Here is a 19776-nt window from a genome sequence, read left to right on the forward strand (position 1 = left end):
CAAGTCCTGGGCCCCTATACAAGAGGTACTGATGGGCCCCCCTGCGCTGAATTGTTGACGGGGGGGGGCGGAGACGGACGGACGGACGGACGGACGGACGGACGGACGGACGGACGGACGGACGGACGGACGGGGGGGGGGGGGCCTAGTACTATGGGCTGGTAGTTAATTATTATTATTATTTTTTTTTTTTTTTGTGGGCCCCCCCTGGGCTGTGGGCCCCTAGAATCGTCATCACCTTTCACCCCTTTACGACGGCCCTGCACACAAGAAAAGCTTTACCCCTTGAGGATAATGGGTTGAAAATCGAAACAAACTATTTTTCCTGATGGTGAAATTGATTCACACCAACAAGCATGAGAGTAGACAACCTTTGCCAGTGGTAATATGTCTACGTAGATTTTCCCAAACACATTTTCCCTTCCCAGAAAGGAGCATGTTCTTTATTGGTTGTTAAACTTCGTCCACTGGGCGTTCCCAGTGACAATATAAACAGCAATTTCCAAAGTGTTGGCAGATAAGCTTTTTGCACCATGTTGTGGTTCTCTTACCCACTGTAGTTGTACTATTTCAGAAGTAAAAGTTCCTCCTTTAGACGTGTGACGGTTCAACTCAAAGGTTCATTTGGCAGTTGCAAACTTTGCCTAATAAGCATTCTGAATGAAAGGACCACACAGAATTTTCACTAGTTTGTTTGGCTGAATGAAATACCCATACAATTTCATTATCAATAAATGTCCTTCTTTATCATTATCCAGTGTTCCTGCAAACTTGTATCTTGAATAGATCATTGTTTTATCATGATAAGATGTCCATGCTCTCGTTCAACCATGACATGTTATTGGTTCATGGCGCTAGAACAGCGAAAGGCTGCAGGATTCTTAATCATTCACACCTACTGGTTTTAATAGCAGACCAAGGCGTGGGCCTTCCATAAAAAACGAATTGATCCGATTCTGTTAGCAGCAGCTATTTAGTTTTCATCGACCGGGTTTTTCTTGTAACCGACCAATTGTTCGAAGAAATACAATCTGTCTTTGCTTCAATTGATTGTTAAAAGCTCCAATGAATGGGTTATATTCTAAGGGGTTGTCACCAAGGGAATACCAGCAGACACAGACGTTAAGGTAGCAGGCTTTTATTGAACAGACTGCGCAGAGGCAGCATAATAACTCTGTAGAAGAATGTTAATCTCCTGTCAAGCTATTTGGAAGGTCTTTTTTAAAAGCATCATTTTGAACTGCACAATGTCAATGGATCAGACTTCTACAAATAAACTTGTATGAAGGAACCAAATCAATAGCTACACCTGAAAAGTGTTCCAAAAGTGACTTGACTTCAATCAAATGAGAAAATGTACACCGTTTTGATCTTAGACAATTTGCGACGGTGGTGTAAAAGATTGACCGATGAACAGAGCTTTAGCATCTTTAGCAATGCAAAAATAAAACTAATTATGTTAGATTTCTAGATTTTAAACATACTCCTCATCAAGCAATATGAATTGCTTGATCAAGCAATATGAATTGCTCGATGAGGATCAGTAGGCATAACGAATAGTATGTAAGAATAGTTATTAAAAACACCTTGCTGATATTACATTGGTTTCATGAATGTGTCTATTGTTTCTTACCTCTTTCTCTTGACCTCGGTGGAAATTGTCCTGGGGTCAAGGAAAGATGTTAAGAAACATTCATAAGGACTTAGGAGAAGAGAAAGAGGACTGCATTTACACTAGATGACGTCATCATGCGTCAGCGGATGTTATGGACGCGTTCTGCCGCGATGAAAACTACAAATATGGACGACTTAACCCGCATCCCAGATACTTTCCCCCCATGCTGTTCAACGCAGTCTATATAAACGTGGACAAACCGGCGAGAATTAGCCTTTTTTCAGAAAATTATACTTTTGATAAGATACAAAATGATAGGTAAGGAATGTAGGTTCCCAATCACAAAGGGGAAAATAAATAGTTGTCATATCGATAATCGTTACTCATGTTAACATTCCTGTCAGCTCATAATTATGGAAAAAGATCCGAATTAGTATGATTGTCTGAAAATAATTGTCGGTCCTGTTGACCGTTTGTTTTCGTTAATAGACGAACGGTGCGTTTTTTTAATGTATGTTCCTACCGCCAGGAATTGTGGAATGGCATTATCCCCTTTCCATTCGTAAAAGATGGTTGTGTGTACCCGATTCTAAAGGAGAGAAAGGAAAGGAAGCATTAAAGCACCTTTCCTTAGTTTTAGGAGAATTGGACCTCTTATCATGGATGCCACTCCCGGGTCACTTCAGTCAGTACGAACCTTCCTTAGCAAAAGACTATCTGACCGCCGCCAGAAACACAAGGCTGTTAGTGAGGCAAGGGCGTCCTCTGCTGTTCATTTTTAGACTACACTTTACACAGAACATAGGGTTGTGTTTGAGATTACGGAATAGAGTACTTAATTATTGGTTTAGAACTGGAACAACTGAACAACTATAGCAATAGAACACCCAGAACAAGTAACAGCAAAGATTTTTATTTGTATGTCATTTGAATAATAAAATACTAGGTACAAACAAATCCTGTCTCACCCATGGGCCTAATCACTCATATTCTTATTGTAGATTGAATAAGCATCCATAATTTATAATCTGAAATCATAAAATCAACAAAGTATTTTTTTATCAAATGTTTGGTATTTGCTATGTGCTGATAAGATACATATAATGTATTCGGCACCAAACAATTTCCCTGTTAGGTGTTCATTCGACCCATCCTTAGGGAAACAACACAGTAGACAGGCAACGTGTTCAAACATCAACTTACCCTTTAGAAATCTGGCAAATTCAACTCCATCTCTTGAGCGAGAAATCTGGTTGCTTCGTATTGAGCTTTCATCATTTAACACCAACAGACAACAATGGAAGCCACGGTGATATTAGGACAAGGCACACTGGTTCAACATCAAAGACACATTTGGAGGCATACTAAAATACAAGGGAGTAGATGATGGGAGAGTTAAGTAGAAGCTGTGTAGGAAAATTTAAAAAGGAAGAAAGGTAAATATTGAATATAATGTTAATACAATAATAGTTATCATCTTTCAGATCTCTTGCGAAAGGAAAAGTGTGATCACATTACCTATTGTAACAGTGTCTGTGTGCATACAATGTACTCATAGGAACGATCAAATATTCATCATAAGAATGCAAAAGGTACTCTCTGTATAGTAACCTGTAACTATGCACTCTTCACGACAAACTACCATACAAATAATTTAAAACTTTAAAAATCACTTTACTATTTAAATGGATCATGGAAATTGGACCCTCTTTTGTAAAATATTTACAGATTTCACAGTGGATTTTTTTTCTTGAACTTAGGATGTAATAGACTAAATAGTTTTCATCCCAATAAAAAACTGGCAACGGACGGTTCTTGTTGTGTGAAAAATAAACAGAACTGGAGAAGGAAGAAGTAAAGCCATTGGTAAAACATCCAGAAATGATACAAACAAATAGTAATCTTCTGAAATGTACGTGGACATCAATCATCGTTCCGGACTTGTGCTATTTTACAGTGAACTCCCACAGCCGGGTTTCACTTATACAGCACGTGACAAACCAGCAAAACATTTACCCTTAAGTTAAGTAATTAGCCGTTAGCTTTGAGGAAAATCAAACAGAAGGAAGGATGGATGGAAGTTTAACACTTGCATTAAAAATGGAAGTGGGTCAAGAAGATGAGGCAACAAAAGCTGCGAAAAAAAAAAAAAAAAGGCATTAAAACTTGTTTGGAGAGCCCCCAAAAGAGTGTGAAAGCAAGCACTCTTTCCAGGTCCCAAAAATAACTTTCCAATAAAAGACAAACGCCAACATCCCAGGCAGCAGTGAAGGGTCAATGCCAGAGTTCAAAGGTCAATCGCGTCGCTGGGGGATGCAACCCTCCATTTCCAGGACCTCGGGCCAGCCCTCATACTTGTTGGTGTCTGCGCTGTTCTTTATGTGCTGCCCAGATAAACACACAACACAGAGGAGATATTAACCGCTCAGCTCCGGCGCCAGTGGGAACCTCCCGCACATTGCACATGTTCCTTTGTTACGATGACCCTAGGTTGACGCTGTGTATTGTATCGAGTTGTAAATCAGCGTTCACCATCTACCATCAATCGATATCCATCATGTCCCCAAAGAGCAGATCGGGTAGCAGCTCCAATAGCTGTATCTTTGTTTTGTCCAACCAAATAATGCCCACAAACTGACAAATCCACAAGTTAGGATTCAGTGTTTATACGCCATGGTCAGAGTTAGAGAGACTGTGCCGAGACAGTGTCTGAGTCATAGGCAGTGTGATTATCATTTCTGCTTTCATGCAATCTAGCTTCCTTCCGTTGGCATGGCGGGGTGGGGTTTGAACACAGAATGGAAACATGTGGATTTGTCCTGTGGGGGGCGCTATTGGTTTGTATTCGCTCACCTTGGTTGGACAAAACGAAGCTACAGCTGCAGGAACTGCTAAACACTCCTTTGGGATGTGAAATGATCGCCTTCCGCCCCATTAAAGAACTCTTCTCCACCACGAATGGAGGCAAGTTGATCCAAACCATGGCGGATTTAAAATACATTCTCAAACTGACAAAGGCAACCAAGTAATCAAATGACATGGAAACATAAGTTCCCCTCAGGCGGAACAGATTTACATAAACTTCTTGGAAAACTAAGTTCTTGGAAACTTCCTCTATGCTACAATTTATTACATGGTGAACCAATAGATTGAAGCAAATTGAAAAGCAAATTGACAGCCAGCAAGAGTATTTTTTAGGATCGTCAAATATAATTCTCCCCGTTTAAAGGCATATAAGGCCTAAATGTAAGCTTATCTTATACTTATTTATATGATGTTGTTCCATCAATGCGACCACAAAGATAGCTGATTCATAGTGATGTTCTAATAGTGAACTTTTTATTTTATTATTCTCTCTACCACAAAAGCCAGAAGTATATGTATATATCTTGTATCTCATTACAATTCTATTCTGCTTGCTTTGAGCTGTGTCTAGTTATATTCTGTTGTGTTCGGTTCTACACGTGGTATAGGAGGACCTGCCTATGTAGAGCAGGTCGACTCTTGGCTAGATCGATCCCCGGCTCCTCCTAGCTGAGTGTCGAGGTGCCCCTGAGCCAGGCGTCACACCCTGACTGCTCCTGACCAGCTGGCTGTCGCCTTGCGTGGTTGACTCCGCCGCCGGTGTTTCACTATGTCCACGAACCGTTGTAAGACGATTTGGATAAAGCATCTGCTAAATGCCTTAAATGAGAATCTAAAGGTGGACTGATTATCAATGCTGCTTTTCAACCGTCACTTCAAATTTCTGTAAATGGCAGATTCAAAGTTGAACTTGCTCTTACTAATCTTGCGGCCCAACCGACCATTGGTCCTGAAACTCACTCGCCCCAAACTACTCTTCTGAAGCTATCGGGCCAGCCTGAACTCCTACCCTGACAACGCCTGGTGGTGAGGTGTGAGCTCTACAGTGGGTCCCCTCTCACCTGCTCAAAGGGAGTTTTGGTCTTGATGCCTTTTCCTCCGACAAAGATCCAGTTGTCTCGGAACTTCAGGCTGTTGACGACGGAGCTGCCCAGCTCCGAGATGAGCTTCCTGGCCTCTTCGTTGAGTCTGAGGTGCATAGAAGCAGCCAGTCAGTGGTTCGGCCGCGCCACAATTCAGGGGCACAACATGCATGTACAGGGTAGAGGCTATCCCGCTGACCAATCAGGCAACACAAGATGGAGGTGATACGTTTGTATCGTCAAAGATTAAGAGAGGGTATACGGTACAACAAGATATACAGAAACAATACGTTTCTGTTTTAGGTTGCAGCTATTTACGTTCTTGTAATCATTTTGTGTTTGTTGTTGATGTTGTGAACCCAGGTTCCGTAATGTGCCTCCTACTCTGGTGCTGTTGTCATGGACGCTTTGTCGTTGTCTCAATGTGATCTTTTGTGTGGGGTGTAGTTTGAACTGGTCTTCTGAATTTATGCTAAAAACTCAAGTACAAAAGGGTACAAAATCAGGAGTGGGCACTCTCTGTTAACAAAGGGGGGGGGGGGTGGGGGGGGGGCTTGGGCAGTTAGTTCCACATGCTAGAGAGCCGATAACGTCTTCTAGCAACCCAAGTTGGATTCCAACCTGTGGCACACCCTCTCTTATCCAACCTGCTCCCCTGTCTGTCTTCCCTATCTGGTCCGTAAAGGCACAATGTTATTAAGATACTCAATAAAAGAAAGGGGGGGGGGGGTGCTCTTTACTTTGTCGCGGGGTCGTCGAAGGTGGCCATCATCACCACGGTGCCGTCTGGGATCTCCTTCAGGAACTTAATGAACGGAGCGACGTCTGGAAGGAGAAGGTCAGAGAGGGCCGGTTTAAAGTCCGCTGAACAGAGCGATTTTAATTGCGGCTGTCAGAATTAGCGTGTTAATAACACGTTTTTTACGCAATCTTATTTCAACGGGATTAATAACAATTCATGCATTAAACGCACGGTCGCTTTCTTTATTTTTTTTGACAGGCCTAGTTTTAATTAAATGGGATTAAAACAAACGGGCCACACCTCCGGCCCACATGTCGTAGAAGTCTGTCTTGATGAGGGCACCGGTCTCCCCTGTGGAAACGATCACACACATATTCAGTATGTTAACATGACACACAGCTCTATTCAATCAGCTCTATGGCACGTGAACAGTGCCATAGAGAACAGTATTACCGATGCATTATTTATATGTATTTTTTGGCCCTGATGGAAGTATGTTTTCTGTCCCTACGCAAGTTTTGTACTTTCTTAACGCCTTGACTATATTGGTTATCAAGGCGGGGCCCTATTGTTAAGGCGATCGCCTTAACCATACAGCGCTGGGGGCAACGCTGATATACGAGAGAGCTGCTGCTTGTGCAATGCAAGTGGTACTCAGTCAACACAGGAGGCCATACTGCTTCATCATGAACAAACAACCGTGGGGCTCTATTGGCTCAAGCTGTTTGACGCGTACCATTCACCAGGACGATGTTGATGCCTCTCCCCACGTTATTCTTCACGCCACTCATCAGTCTGAAACAAAAAAAACATTAAAGTGTGTCAGAGCGTCATCGCTCTCGCTACAGGCGGCGGAACAAATCCGCAAGGATTACCCTACAGCATACCTCGTAGAGGAGGTCATCCTTACTAAGGTGTGGTTCAGGAAGGTATTTACGAGACGTCTACTTCTATGAACCAGGGCGTATTACGTTGCTACACATGGACTAGCGTGGGCGGTATACATACAGACAGCTCTGCGGCGGTTCTCAGCGTGTCTCTGTGTGGCCACGTGGACGTTCTGCGTGTATCAGTAGTGTATCGGTAGAGAATGAGGTGGGGGACAGCGGTGCGTCTTACATGTTGTCCTCCAGACAGATCTTGGGTCCCACCACACTCGCCGCTCCGCTGGCAATCTTAAAGGAGAAGTGGCCGGCGGGACAGGCTTTGGAGAGCCCACACTTGTACCTCGACGGCACAGTAGCTGTATCGGATAAGGTTACCGGGTCACATTCTTGTTTACCTAATAACTGGAGCCTTTCCTTGTTCTAGACAAATACGATGTTAGGGTTAACAATGGCATTTGAAATGAGGGATCTTGTTGTACGGTTTGAGGGAGTGGGAGAACCAAACCAACAAACAAGATGGGGCGTATCGTATCGTATAATAATTGTATCATTATTGTGTGCTACGCAATGACACTAGGAATAAAAACTGAGGATGAATAGTGTCTATTTCTGACGTTTGCTTTCATGGAGGTAGTTATATGGAGTGTGACATGGAAGAAAAAGTTTTTTATCTTTGGGAACAAATAACATTTATAGAACACTAAAATTAAGAATTAATTATGTTGGCGTAAAAAACTGAAGCTGTACATACGGGCAATTTCTTCCGGCATAGATCTCGCTGGAAAAGAGAGAAAAGAAATACGTAAAACTATACGTTTGGGACATAGCACATACACAAGGGATAGAGAGTTCGATCTGCTTTCTTATACTCACCAAAAATGCTGCCGATATTAAAATCTTCTTTAATATCCAGTAATTGAAAAGCCAAAAAGATGGCCACAAAAAAAGCAGATAGGACTGCCACCAACTTCAGAACACCTAAGGAATCAGAGAGAAGAGGTTACATGGTCACTGAACTAATACACCTCAGTCTCAAGTTACTACGTCAGCAAATTCCCAAGTATCAAGTTCACAAAACAAAGATTGTCTGTATTTGTGAATTACCTCCAGCCCTTAACATCTTCCAATACCTCTGTTTCACACGTAAGAACCTGTAAGGACAAAATGCATTCCATGGATCAGACCTTCCCCAATGACACAACATATGCATCTATATTCCCTTTGTTCCTAGCAGTAACTACCTAATACTAGTATAACACATTAATAACTGGTGCCTGTTGCAGAGGCTGGTTAGGTATGCTGTATTGATCTGGTTGTATTGGGACACGTTGATACATTATTGTCATACGAATGGATGATAATCTACCACCGAGAAAAGCTTGAAACATGTTGACCAATGATAATATCCTAGAGAACTGAATAACCATAAATGAGGTACTAATAACCTTAAACGGTGTCCTCATATCTGCCTTTACTTTGAAGGTGTAACCTGCAGCATGTAATTTAACCCTCTTCTGGATTAAGTAGAGTAAAGTATATCCTAAAACGACTGACTGTAACACTGGATAGACCAGTACATACCAGTGACTAACTTATCAGAAGGAATTCAACGATGAGATAGGTTTGTAGAAAGCCGCATAACATAATGTATTGATATGTGAATAATTGTTTTATGTTGCAAAGTGAAACAGCCTTATAATTCATATGACTCGAGAAGTTATAACGAATGGCACGTACCTCTAACAAACCCCGGGGAACGGCCGGAGTAGATTGTATACCAACCAACAGTGGTACACGGGATCCGATGTGAGGATGTCCTATTAATTACGATCACTCGGTGAACGGTAACCGGGCGCAGCCTTCGGTTCGTCCCGTCCTAATATCCGCCTTCTTCGTTCGGTTCCTTGTGTTATGACTAGGGAGGTCACACCGCCCCCTGTTGGTCTCGTCGAGTCATGAGTAGTGAATAACGTATCACGTTTTATAATGTTTAAGGTACAGCAATGTGTTTTAATTACAGATGTATAAATTATTAACAAATAAACTGACAAATATGTTACGCATAATGAAAATAGAAATGTCTTAATGAGAGTAAATAAATAGAATGAAATGCAATTGAAATAGTGAAATATACACAAATTAATTAAACTGTATTGTTGAAATAAGTGGGAACACATTTCTTTTTGCTGTGCAGCATGATGTAGTAGAGGAGATGGGTTGAAGTTGGAAGTCTGGGATTTATATTTGCATAGACATTATTTGATAGCATTATTAGGATATGTAGAATTCCAAATGTTTTCTTCACCTTTTTAGTGGGTATCTATAATTTCCCCATTTGCTCCCATGGGTTGATTACTTTAAAGATATGTTATATATATATATATATATATATATATATATATATATATATATATATATATATATAAAAAAAATGTTAGCATTGAAATGTACAATATTAAACTGCTTGGGAAAATGTAAGAAATACAACACAAATAAACCAAAACTGTTCAATATAATTATGAATGCACACTTTCAGCAAAGTCAGATTGTTTTTCCTTCCTACAGTTTAAAGTGGACAGGGTGCAAAATAAAAAAAATTGAAATACTGTACACATCAGAAACCAGACCCGAAAATAGAGGATCCGAAGTATGTTAAACCTGCACTTTGTCACTGAATTACTGCACACATCACTTTTGTTAAGAATTATTGAGAATAATGTATAACAAATCCAACAATTACAATGCTTCTGTGTGATTGTATGTCGAAGAAAGGTTCCAGTAACATCTCCCTCTGTGATTATACACCTCGATTTTCCCACCATGGTTCTCCACAGATGCTACATGTGGAATTGGTCAATGGGGAACACCATGTCATAATAACTTAATAACAACAGTGACCTCAGCGAAATAGTTACACAGCCAATAAATAAACACATGACATATTACACACATACCATTTAAAAAAGATGGATGTAGCCACAAAATAGCATTAAAGTTGACATATTATACCACCAGGTGTGAATGTGATAAGCCGTTACAAGCCGTTTTGAAAGTCTGCCTCTTCTGAAATTACAAGTGGGCGTGTCCACCTAGATGTGTGACGGATAGATGAGCAACGGTTTCTACAGTCCACTGAGTAGGCTGGTAGACTGATCTATCCAGCACACATCTAGGTGGACAAGCCCACGTGTGATGGCAGAAAAGACAGATTTGAAAACGGCTTGTTACGGCTAATCATACTCACACCAGGTGGTAGAATATGTCACCTTTAATAAATCTATGAAATACAATATAGGCCAAAATCCTCCCTGGTGCAGGAATGAACCGATATCGAAGCTTCATATCTGGAATACTTCCTTTTTGCCTCATTCAAGATTCAAGAGATCCTACAAAACAAAGATCGGGAGATGTAAAGAGCAATCACACAAAACGTATGAACATGAACCATCTCATGACACAAACGGTAAACAATGGATAAATAAACAGTGAATGTTGAACTAGCAGTAATGCAAAAACCACCACTATTTACACAAAATCATCCGTGTACTTTAACTCACGGCTATTTCCCAAACACAGTTGAGTTTTAATATATTAGTCATTGTCTATATGCCCACAAATTGTAAATATTATCGTCGATTCAGCTACTTTTGGGGGCCCTTTCCTGCGGACCACAGGTCGGTGGGGACCAGACAAGGGGAGGCACTAACGTCGTCCGAGTCGTGGTGGTGGAACAGCGCTCCGTGACCGCGGGGCGTGCCGTCGGGGTCGGGGGTGAGGCCCTCGTCCTGAACCCGCAGGTTGGAGAAGCGGTACGTGGGGGTCCTGGGGAGAACAGAACCATAACGGTTCCGTCGTTACACCGAGATCAATGAGGGTGGCTTCACACGGAGCCTGCTGGGTGATAGTGTGCACTGCGCAGTGTGCAGCTCACAGTGGCCGTGTGGCTGTAGCCTAGATGGCCACAGTTGTAAATTGGGAGTTCAAAGGAGGGTTGAATATAAAACAATAGGAAATTCATACATAGGACTCTCCATGGACGCTGGAAGTGGGGGGGCTGGGGGGGCTGCAGCCCCCCCTGGTGGCGAGAGGCTGAATGTGAAATGCAAAAACCCCCGTGGAAATAAATACATAAATATATCAGACTATTATTATGCTATTGTCATTTTATTGACATAACTCAAAGAACATATTTGACTATAAATGTCACAAGCAGTATAAAATAGATGAAACCCTCACTGAAGGCTGTAGGTTCACAGCCCCCCCCCCCCCGTCAACGTCAACGGAATATTTCTCAGCCCCCCCAACTGTGAATTACTTCCAGCGTCCCTGGGACTCTCCTACGTTTCCATTTGCTCCATCGAAAAGTATCAGTACTAGTACGTTGTTGAAGTATGAAAAGTGCCCATCTAGGAGTCCCTAAATCTCTTACCCTAAATCTAATGGGAATACCGACAAAGTGTAGGTTGAATTGGGACCCCAATATTAATTAATAATGTTGCTTTTGAGCATCTTGCATTAAATCCCATGCAGACTTTACCAAACATAAATACTGGTAAATACAAAATCCTACAGCCGGCATATATAGCAACTTGTGCCAGGTTACCTGTTCCTGTTCCTCCGCACTGTGAGGGCGGCTGAAACCACGGCGACCAGGACGAAGAACCCGGCCCCGGCCACCACCAGGATCAGCACCATCTTCTCCCGCTGGAAGACACGTGCGGAGACGACACACGGTGTGAACGTACAGCGCTACATCGTCGGCATATAGAGCTACATCTCACACGCAAAAACACGCCGAGTGTTGCTGTGTGACTCAGTGTGTCACACTGAGTGATGGGCTACATCTCACATGCAATCACGCACACAGGGAGGTTCCCACTGACCGGTGTGTCGAAATGGGTCGCCGGAGACAATTGGTTGGCTGGCGAGGCCTCGCTTAGCTTGTCCCCGCAGGGTCGGATGATCTCCGACATGGGCTGAGGAGTGAAGCCCCCCTCACACTTATCACCAGGGACCTTCCTGTACCTTCAGCGCAGAGCACACACTGGGTTATTGCCGATGATGGGCAGGAAAATACATATATTAGGGCTTTTACATTCAATTACACTTGCAGTAAGTGACAGTCTGTTTACAATTCCCAAATCTGTGCCGCGACTTATTTGGATTGGACTACACTTGTAGTAACTGTTGGTTTACAATTGTGCTAGTTAACTGCCTGTTTACAATTCCTAAATCTGTGGTGTTCCATAAGTTTCATATTCAACCCATACTGAGTGTGTCAATAAAACTCCCTCAAGATCACTTGACCTATTTTTTGCTTTTTAAGTACATTTGGTATGAGTATAATGTGTCATTCCATTTGATAATCTCATTTAATTTCAATTTGAGTGGATTTAAAATTGAACTTTAAAAGATTAATCGCGAGTTAACTCACCATACAATGTGATTAATCGCGATTAGAACTTTTAATCGTTGCCCAGCCCTAATATCTATATCTTTTTTAGTTTCAATCATAATGTTGCGATATGTTGTTTTAACAGAGCGCTTTAGAGTGAGCGTGTATGACGTTTTACCCGAAGGTCTGGATCTCCTCGTCCCCTCCGTTGAGGCACACCTCTGGGTTGGGGTCTGCAGTGTTGGGCTGCCTCACACACTCAGAGCTGTCGTTACGCCGGAGGTAGCCATAGTCACTGTTGGAAGGAGAAGAATACAGCCTTGTATGAAACCATGTTCCATTACACGTTGCCCAGCAGCCAAAGGCAGCCACGTTTTTAATAGGTTCCCAACCTTTATTGACTCAAGGCCCACTTCATCTCCGAAGTGTTTGTGGCTCACAGTATAGGTATTTCAGACCCCTAACGTGATGCATTTATCCAAAAAAGAAATATACAATTAACTTTGATTTTATAATAACTGCAATAGATACTTTGAACGCCTCCAGAGTCAATATTGACACAGCCCACAGGCTGGGCCAAATGTATTTTGTTTGAGTTGTGAATGATCACCTTTCTCTATGCGTGTGTGACTATTGTTCGGAAGAACTTAAGTATTCCTCATGTCTGTGCTTCACAGAAGCCCCCCCCTTGGGCACAGACACGCTACCAGCACCCCAGGGTGACTCACCATAGGTAGTCTTCTCTGGTACACGGGCAGGGGCTTTGCTTCTTCCGAACGCCATAGTCCCGCCCATTCCGACAGACTGAGGACTTCTTCAGCCTCCTGTAGGTCTCCTTGTAGCCCATGACACACCCATTGGTCTCTGGATCCCCGCCAGGGCTGGAATGAGCCAACCATTCCTCATAGTCCCGGCTGTTACCTAGACAATAAAAAAGTAAAACACAACCACTGTAACAACTAAACAGATAAATTTGAACTATTGTCAAACCATGTCTTCAAAATAATAACCAAAATAAAAGCTTGTGCAGATCATATTTTTTTTAATAGGTCAAGAGACGATGGTTATGTTGCAATGTGAAGTGAGTCAAACTGTATACAGGACTTTCCTGCTCAGTTTTTTTTGCTTGCCTCCAAACTAGTGTTTAGATTCTCTGCCCGAGCCCGAGCCCGACCCGACCCGACCCGACCCGCAGGCCGGGTCGGGTCGGGTCGATATTTCCCACCACTATCCTCGGGCCGGGCCTTTGATCGAGCGTTTTTTTTCTATCATTGGTTTATTGGCTTAACCTGAGGAGAAATCTATGCCATGAACAGAAATATTATAGGCCTATTACACGGGTCTTCTCAATGCCGTGGAACGCTCCGTTCACTTGCATGGGTAGTAGTCCGGTGACTTGTCAACCCCAGCGTCTTCCGTTGCTAAGCGACGTCACCGTCTTTGCGGACAAATTGTGTGAAGTTATTTTTTTGTTTTGGCAAGTAGCCGTGTAATAAGCGGGATAATGTATAGAACGTCGCCGGTCATTATCGAAAATAAGCCCCTTCAGGGTGAAGCAAGACACCTTCGCTGCGCGTCGGCGTACTGTTCGCCCTGTCGGGGCTTATTTTCCCGATAATGACCGGCGTTCTATACATTATCCCTTACATATATATTTAGCAGAGTAGGCCTAGTAACAAATGTGAACAAATGTACATATGTGTTAAAAAAAATGTCAGGTTGAAATCGGGCTCGGGCTCATAATTACAGTTAATGTGTCGGGTCGGGCAGAACATGCACGGGCTCGGGCCGGGTCGGGCTTGATTTTCTGGGCCCGATCTAACGCCTCGTGCCCACTGCCTCCGTCCGTTGACTTATCCCCACTGACTTTGAATGGGGACGGACGCGCAATGCATTGTGGATCCGTGCGCTGAAGGCTCCGTCAAAAAGTGGAAAAATTGTCAACTTTTTCGGCAGCGACGGATCCGTCATCCAATCAGATCACGTATGCAAATTTAAGCACTGTGATACTAATCGGGCTCTGACGACCCTGGAAACCTCCCCCATCCGTCAGCCACGCCTTCCCAGTCCTTTGACTGACGGTGCAGTGGGCACGAGGCGTTAGCTCTACTCCAGTTTGATGACCCGTGTACCATGACTCATAGTGTGAGATAACCAAATCAAACAGATCCTTCTTAGATTAAACAATGAATGAAAGCTTCCATTTAACATGGTCTGAGTGTCTGGATCTACCCATGTTTACTCTAGCAGGTTAACCTTAGTTCGCCAAAATGAGGTGCGGAGCGATAGCATCCTGTCCGCTAATGAGTCAGTCAACATTAGTAAGCTAGCGCTGGCGTCACGACCTGCAGGACCTACACTGTCGAGTGAGGATGCTGGTGAAGTCGATGGTGACGGCCACACTTAGCTTAGTAAGCTAGGCTAACATTAGTTAGCTTAGCGTTAGCATCAGGACCTACACTGTCGGCTGAGGATGCTGGTGAAGTCGATGGTGACGGCCACACTTAGCTTAGTAAGCTAGGCTAACAACAGTTAGCTTAGCGTTAGCATCAGGACCTACACTGTCGGCTGAGGATGCTGGTGAAGTCGATGGTGACGGCCACACTTAGCTTAGTAAGCTAGGCTAACAAAAGTTAGCTTAGCGTTAGCATCAGGACCTACACTGTCGGCTGAGGATGCTGGTGAAGTCGATGGTGACGGCGACCCACATCGGCTGCCCGTCGTCCTCCGGCCGGTAGCCCCAGACGCTGATGTTCATGGCCTTGGTGCCCGGCTCCGACGTCAGGCCCGCGAAGAACAGCGGGTGCTCGGTGAAGTTGTACGCCTTCCAGCACTGGCCCTCGTCCGTGGAGAACCTGGGGAGCAGTTTAATGAGCCGGTGTCCATACTGCTGGAACGCCAGGCTCGGAAGGTCGAAGTGTTGGCATGTGTTTCAAATCAAGGCGGTTTTACTGTGTGCCAATTTGCCTCAGGTACAACGAAGCAGAATAATGTCTGAGTCAGCAGGCTCTGACATGGCCCGACCCTCGTTGACGTGTCTAGTTGAGGCACTACTCATCACTCATTTACACTTGTTTTTCTCAGTCGCTTTGGTACATTTCTCAGATCAGAGTTGAAATTCGCAAAACTACCCGTTCAATCTTCACATCATCGTGTCGTTTGTGCACATCAAAAAAGCAGTTTCTCATTTCTTTGAACAAGTTGCAAATGCTTGGGTACATTCCTGCAAATTGCTATGTACAATTCTCTGCTCTTTCCGACATTATCAACTGCTGGTGGCCGTCATTATCAATGTCATGTTGATCAAAATGTATTGTAATGGGTCTCTATTGAATAGTCTCACCCCCACAACATTTAGGCATTAGTTCATTGCATAAGTCTTAACATGCAAAATGGTTGAACAAGTTGTCATAATATGTCAAGCATATTTCTATACATTTCCATTAGACTTTTTTTCTAAATCTGTCCTGAATTGGTAAATTGCTACCAGGTGAATCTCGACTTTCTCTAAAGAAGGGAAATGTGTGAAGTGTCAGCTCAACCAATGATCAACCAGTTTACTGGAATAGCTCAAAGGTGCATCTCCTGAACCATGAACTGGCAAGTATAGCTGGAGCACAACACAATGTTACATTGTCTGAGAATTTGTGGCCCAACAGACGGGAACATCGGGAGGTGCAGGATGACTGCACTGTAACAGTGGAAAAGCACAGGATAAAAATAAAATACAATGAGAATACAAAGAATGAATTCAAACAAAAATAGACTGTGACATCACTTCTAACCTAATTGCTAAAGTAAGGACAAGACGAGACAAACAGAACAAGGCCCAATCCCATTTCTACCCCTTCCCCCTTCCCCTTACCCCTTCAAAACAAGGGGGAGGGGTAAGGGGAAGTGGTAAGGGGTAGAAATGGGATTGGGCCCAAATAACAACAAAAAGGTCAAACAAAACAGACGGTATAAACAAGATAAATTATAAAGCGAACAATTCTAAATAGAGCCCTGTACTTGATGGTCTTGACTTGGCCCTCGTGCTGGGCCTCCACGGCCACCACGAGGGCCCCGGAGTCCAGGATCCGGTAGTGGTGGGGGCCCTCCAGGGCCCCCCGCCATCGGTACCCCCCGTCTGAAGAGATGAACACGTCAGGGTGCTGGGTGGCCGAGAGAGAGTCCCCCACAACGCCTGGGGGGGGGAGGGAGAGAGGGGGAGAGGGGGAGAGAGAGAGAGAGAGAGGGAGAGGGAGAGAGAGAGAGAGAGAGAGAGAGAGAGAGAGAGAGAGAGAGAGAGAGGGGGAGAAAAGGGGAGAGGGGGAGAAAGGGGGAGAGGGGGAGAAAGGGAGGGACCGATTTATTAAAACTGGCACAAGTAACTAGTTACTATGAACCAAACTACTTTAATACTGCATTAAAAAATGTAAAAAGACATGGCGACAACGCATTGGCCTTGAGGCAAAACCACACGTCAACTGCTCTAACCGCCGTTACCGTGGGCGATGACCAGACCAATGGCAGACGGCTCTGATAGCGGCAGCATGGGAACGATTTGACTGTAGCGGCTGTGCTCTCCGTGGATGTGAAGGTTACACTGTAAAGAGCACACACACACACACACACACACACACACACACACTGTTCACACACTGAGACATAGACAGCGATGACGATTCTATAACCAATACATGAACCACAGCGGTAGGGATTACCCGATACGTTACATACATTTTGTACGTCTCCGCACGCAGCGTTCTCCGGCCTTCCCATCAGCCTCCAGTGGCCTCCTCTGTCGAAGGAGATGACCGTTCTTATCCGGCCGTCTGTGGGGAAGCGGCAAAAGACTCAAAGGTCGAAGCAATAAAGCAGTAGACTGGATGGTGGGTGGATGGATTGATAGATGGATGAATAATGAATAGTCCGGATGGACGGATGGATGCATGGATGATCTAGATGTTATAAATAGAGGGATGGGTGAATCGAGGATCGAATGGATTGGTAAATTGATTCAAGATTCAAGAGCTTTATTGATCGCACTCATATACAAGAATGCAGTGAAATGAAAGGAGATGGACGGATCTAATGAACGTATGGATCGTTGTGTGTAGTGATTCATAAGATGCGTGGGTGAATGAAAGCGCTATAAATGGGTGGATGAATGAATGAATGAATGGGTGGATTGATCGAGGCTGGAATGATGTCTGATGGATGGATGAGCTTATGGGCTGACCGATGGACGGGTGTGATGAATGGATGAGTGATGAATGGAGGGGTGAGCGTACCCTCCTCCAGCTTGTTGGTGAGGTACACCCCCCTGAGTGAGGTGATGTTGGTGAAGTCGCTCTTACGCTGGCCCCCAAACAGGTGGCGCTCCAGGGACCGCGAGTACAGGATACCGCGGTCGTCCGACGTGTACATGGTCCCGAAGTAGGTGTCTGTGGAGCGACAGAAACAAGGTCGCAAAGGTTAAAGGGGACATGTCATACCACCAGGTGTGAGTGTGATTAGCCGTTACAAGCCGTTTGGAAAATCTTCGTCTTCTGACATCACAGGTGTTCGTGTCCACCTAGATGTATGACGGATAGATGAGCAACGTTTGCTACAGTCCGCTGGGTAGGCTGGTAGGCTGATCTATCCGTCACACATCTGTGTGGACACGCCCACTTGTGATGTCAGAAGAGGCCGATTGTGAAAACGGTCTGATACGGCTAATCACACTCACACCTGGTGGTGTAATACGTCACCTTTAACCAAAATACAAGCTCTGTGTGCTTTGGGTTTAAGAGTTGAAAAAGGAACGGAATGAAGAGGAGAGTCATGAAAACCATCCACTGGGAACGAGGTGAATACCTGCAACATGTGCTAATATACATAATGAAGAGCACGTGAGAGAAGGTGGTGTCATGCTGGCATCCGGGCTCTCAGTGTCAGCATAAAGGGGCAGGTCCTCATCAATCATTTGTCTGAGTTGAGCTCATGCAAGCTTCGAGTTTCCTGGCAAAAAAATTGCTTTGCTCAGGTTGTGATGAACATGATAAGCAAACACACACACACACACACACACACACACACACACAGTGTGTGTGCACTATGTCGTCCCTGTTCCTGATCTCTGTTATGTGTTTCAGCTTTTGCCAGTTAATCTAGGTCATGGTCCGTCCAGTCTACACAGATAAGGAGCTCTCCTGCATGGCCCCTATTATGTCTTTGGGAGCGCAGATAAGGCCCCAGGCGAGCCAAGGGCCAATATAAATGGCTTACTGCAAAGAGGGGAAAGTATGCATTCATGTGTGACTGTCTGAATTGGAATCTGAATGCAGGGTGACTGAATGAAAAGTGGATGAAAGAAACAAGAGGGTTAGTAGAGAAAATAAGTAAAACAAAGAGAGAAAAAGGAGGAGAAAAATATCAATATCAAAAAATAGAATGCGGAAAGAGAGAGAGAGAGAGAGAGAGAGAGAGAGAGGGGGAAGGAGAGGGAGAGGGGGAGGGGGAGGGGGGAGGGGGAAGGAGAGGGAGAGAGAAAGCTGCTATCAGAAAAATCAACAAACAAACACACAGACTGAACACGCAAGGAGTATGATTCATCATCAACACAAAGATCTTGTGGAACTTGTATTTCAACCTAAGCTGTGCTTTTTCCATGACAAGCAAATACCTATAGAGAGGGCAACAGTGTGTCCGCCCAGCTGAGGTTGGGTAAAAGTACATGAGCTTGTCGCTCAAGAAGCTTTCATGCCAACTATTCGTTGTATTCTGTGAATTCAGGCAATGGTTAAAAAAGAGTTCAGAGACAGTCGGGCTGGTTTACAATGTGTGCGTGTGTGTGCATGTATTTGTATGTGTATGTCAGTATGTGTATATATGTGTGTGTCTGCGTGTGTGTGCGTGTGCATGAGTGTGTGGGTGTGTGTGTGTGTGTGTGTGTGCGTGCGTGTGTGTGTGCCTGCGTGTTGTACGACGTATTACCTCCTGGATTGTCCACATGGATGAAGATCATGACCTCGTCTCCATCCAGAATAGAGTAGAACTGAACCAAAGCAATGAAGACACACACACACACACACACACACACACACACACACACACACACACACACACACACACACACACACACACAGACACACATGCAGGTGCAAAGTGTGTAATTATAGCACGAGACAATGTGACAACTTTGGTATCCATATGGCGCGTTT

At 44.1% G+C, this 19776-nt stretch overlaps 2 protein-coding genes across 2 annotated transcripts in view; both read right to left on the reverse strand.

Moving 5' to 3' along the window:
* Positions 1–2512: 2512 nt before the first annotated feature.
* Positions 2513–9105, reverse strand: fam3c (FAM3 metabolism regulating signaling molecule C). Its single transcript, XM_060037866.1, has 10 exons — positions 8929–9105; positions 8296–8342; positions 8065–8169; positions 7943–7969; positions 7424–7547; positions 7041–7099; positions 6605–6655; positions 6303–6387; positions 5542–5668; positions 2513–3999 (listed from the first exon to the last, which is right to left on the reverse strand). The coding sequence occupies exons 2-10, from the start codon at positions 8309–8311 to the stop codon at positions 3910–3912; spliced, it is 684 nt and encodes a 227-aa protein (XP_059893849.1). The 5' UTR covers positions 8312–8342; positions 8929–9105; the 3' UTR covers positions 2513–3909.
* A 248-nt stretch (positions 9106–9353) lies between these two features.
* si:dkey-159a18.1 (sortilin) overlaps positions 9354–19776 on the reverse strand; it is a 19890-nt gene continuing 9467 nt past the window's right edge. Inside the window, exons 10-20 of the mRNA XM_060037867.1 lie at positions 19550–19610; positions 17863–18015; positions 17309–17403; positions 17075–17174; positions 16598–16772; positions 15248–15441; positions 13315–13507; positions 12765–12881; positions 12075–12216; positions 11795–11895; positions 9354–11013 (exon numbers count right to left, since the gene is read on the reverse strand). Coding sequence (XP_059893850.1) covers positions 10833–11013; positions 11795–11895; positions 12075–12216; positions 12765–12881; positions 13315–13507; positions 15248–15441; positions 16598–16772; positions 17075–17174; positions 17309–17403; positions 17863–18015; positions 19550–19610 — 1512 coding nt within the window. The 3' untranslated portion in view covers positions 9354–10832. The remainder of the gene's footprint in view (positions 11014–11794; positions 11896–12074; positions 12217–12764; positions 12882–13314; positions 13508–15247; positions 15442–16597; positions 16773–17074; positions 17175–17308; positions 17404–17862; positions 18016–19549; positions 19611–19776) is intronic.

Source organism: Gadus macrocephalus, chromosome 19, assembly GCF_031168955.1.
Source record: "Gadus macrocephalus chromosome 19, ASM3116895v1".
Taxonomy (NCBI): domain Eukaryota; kingdom Metazoa; phylum Chordata; class Actinopteri; order Gadiformes; family Gadidae; genus Gadus; species Gadus macrocephalus.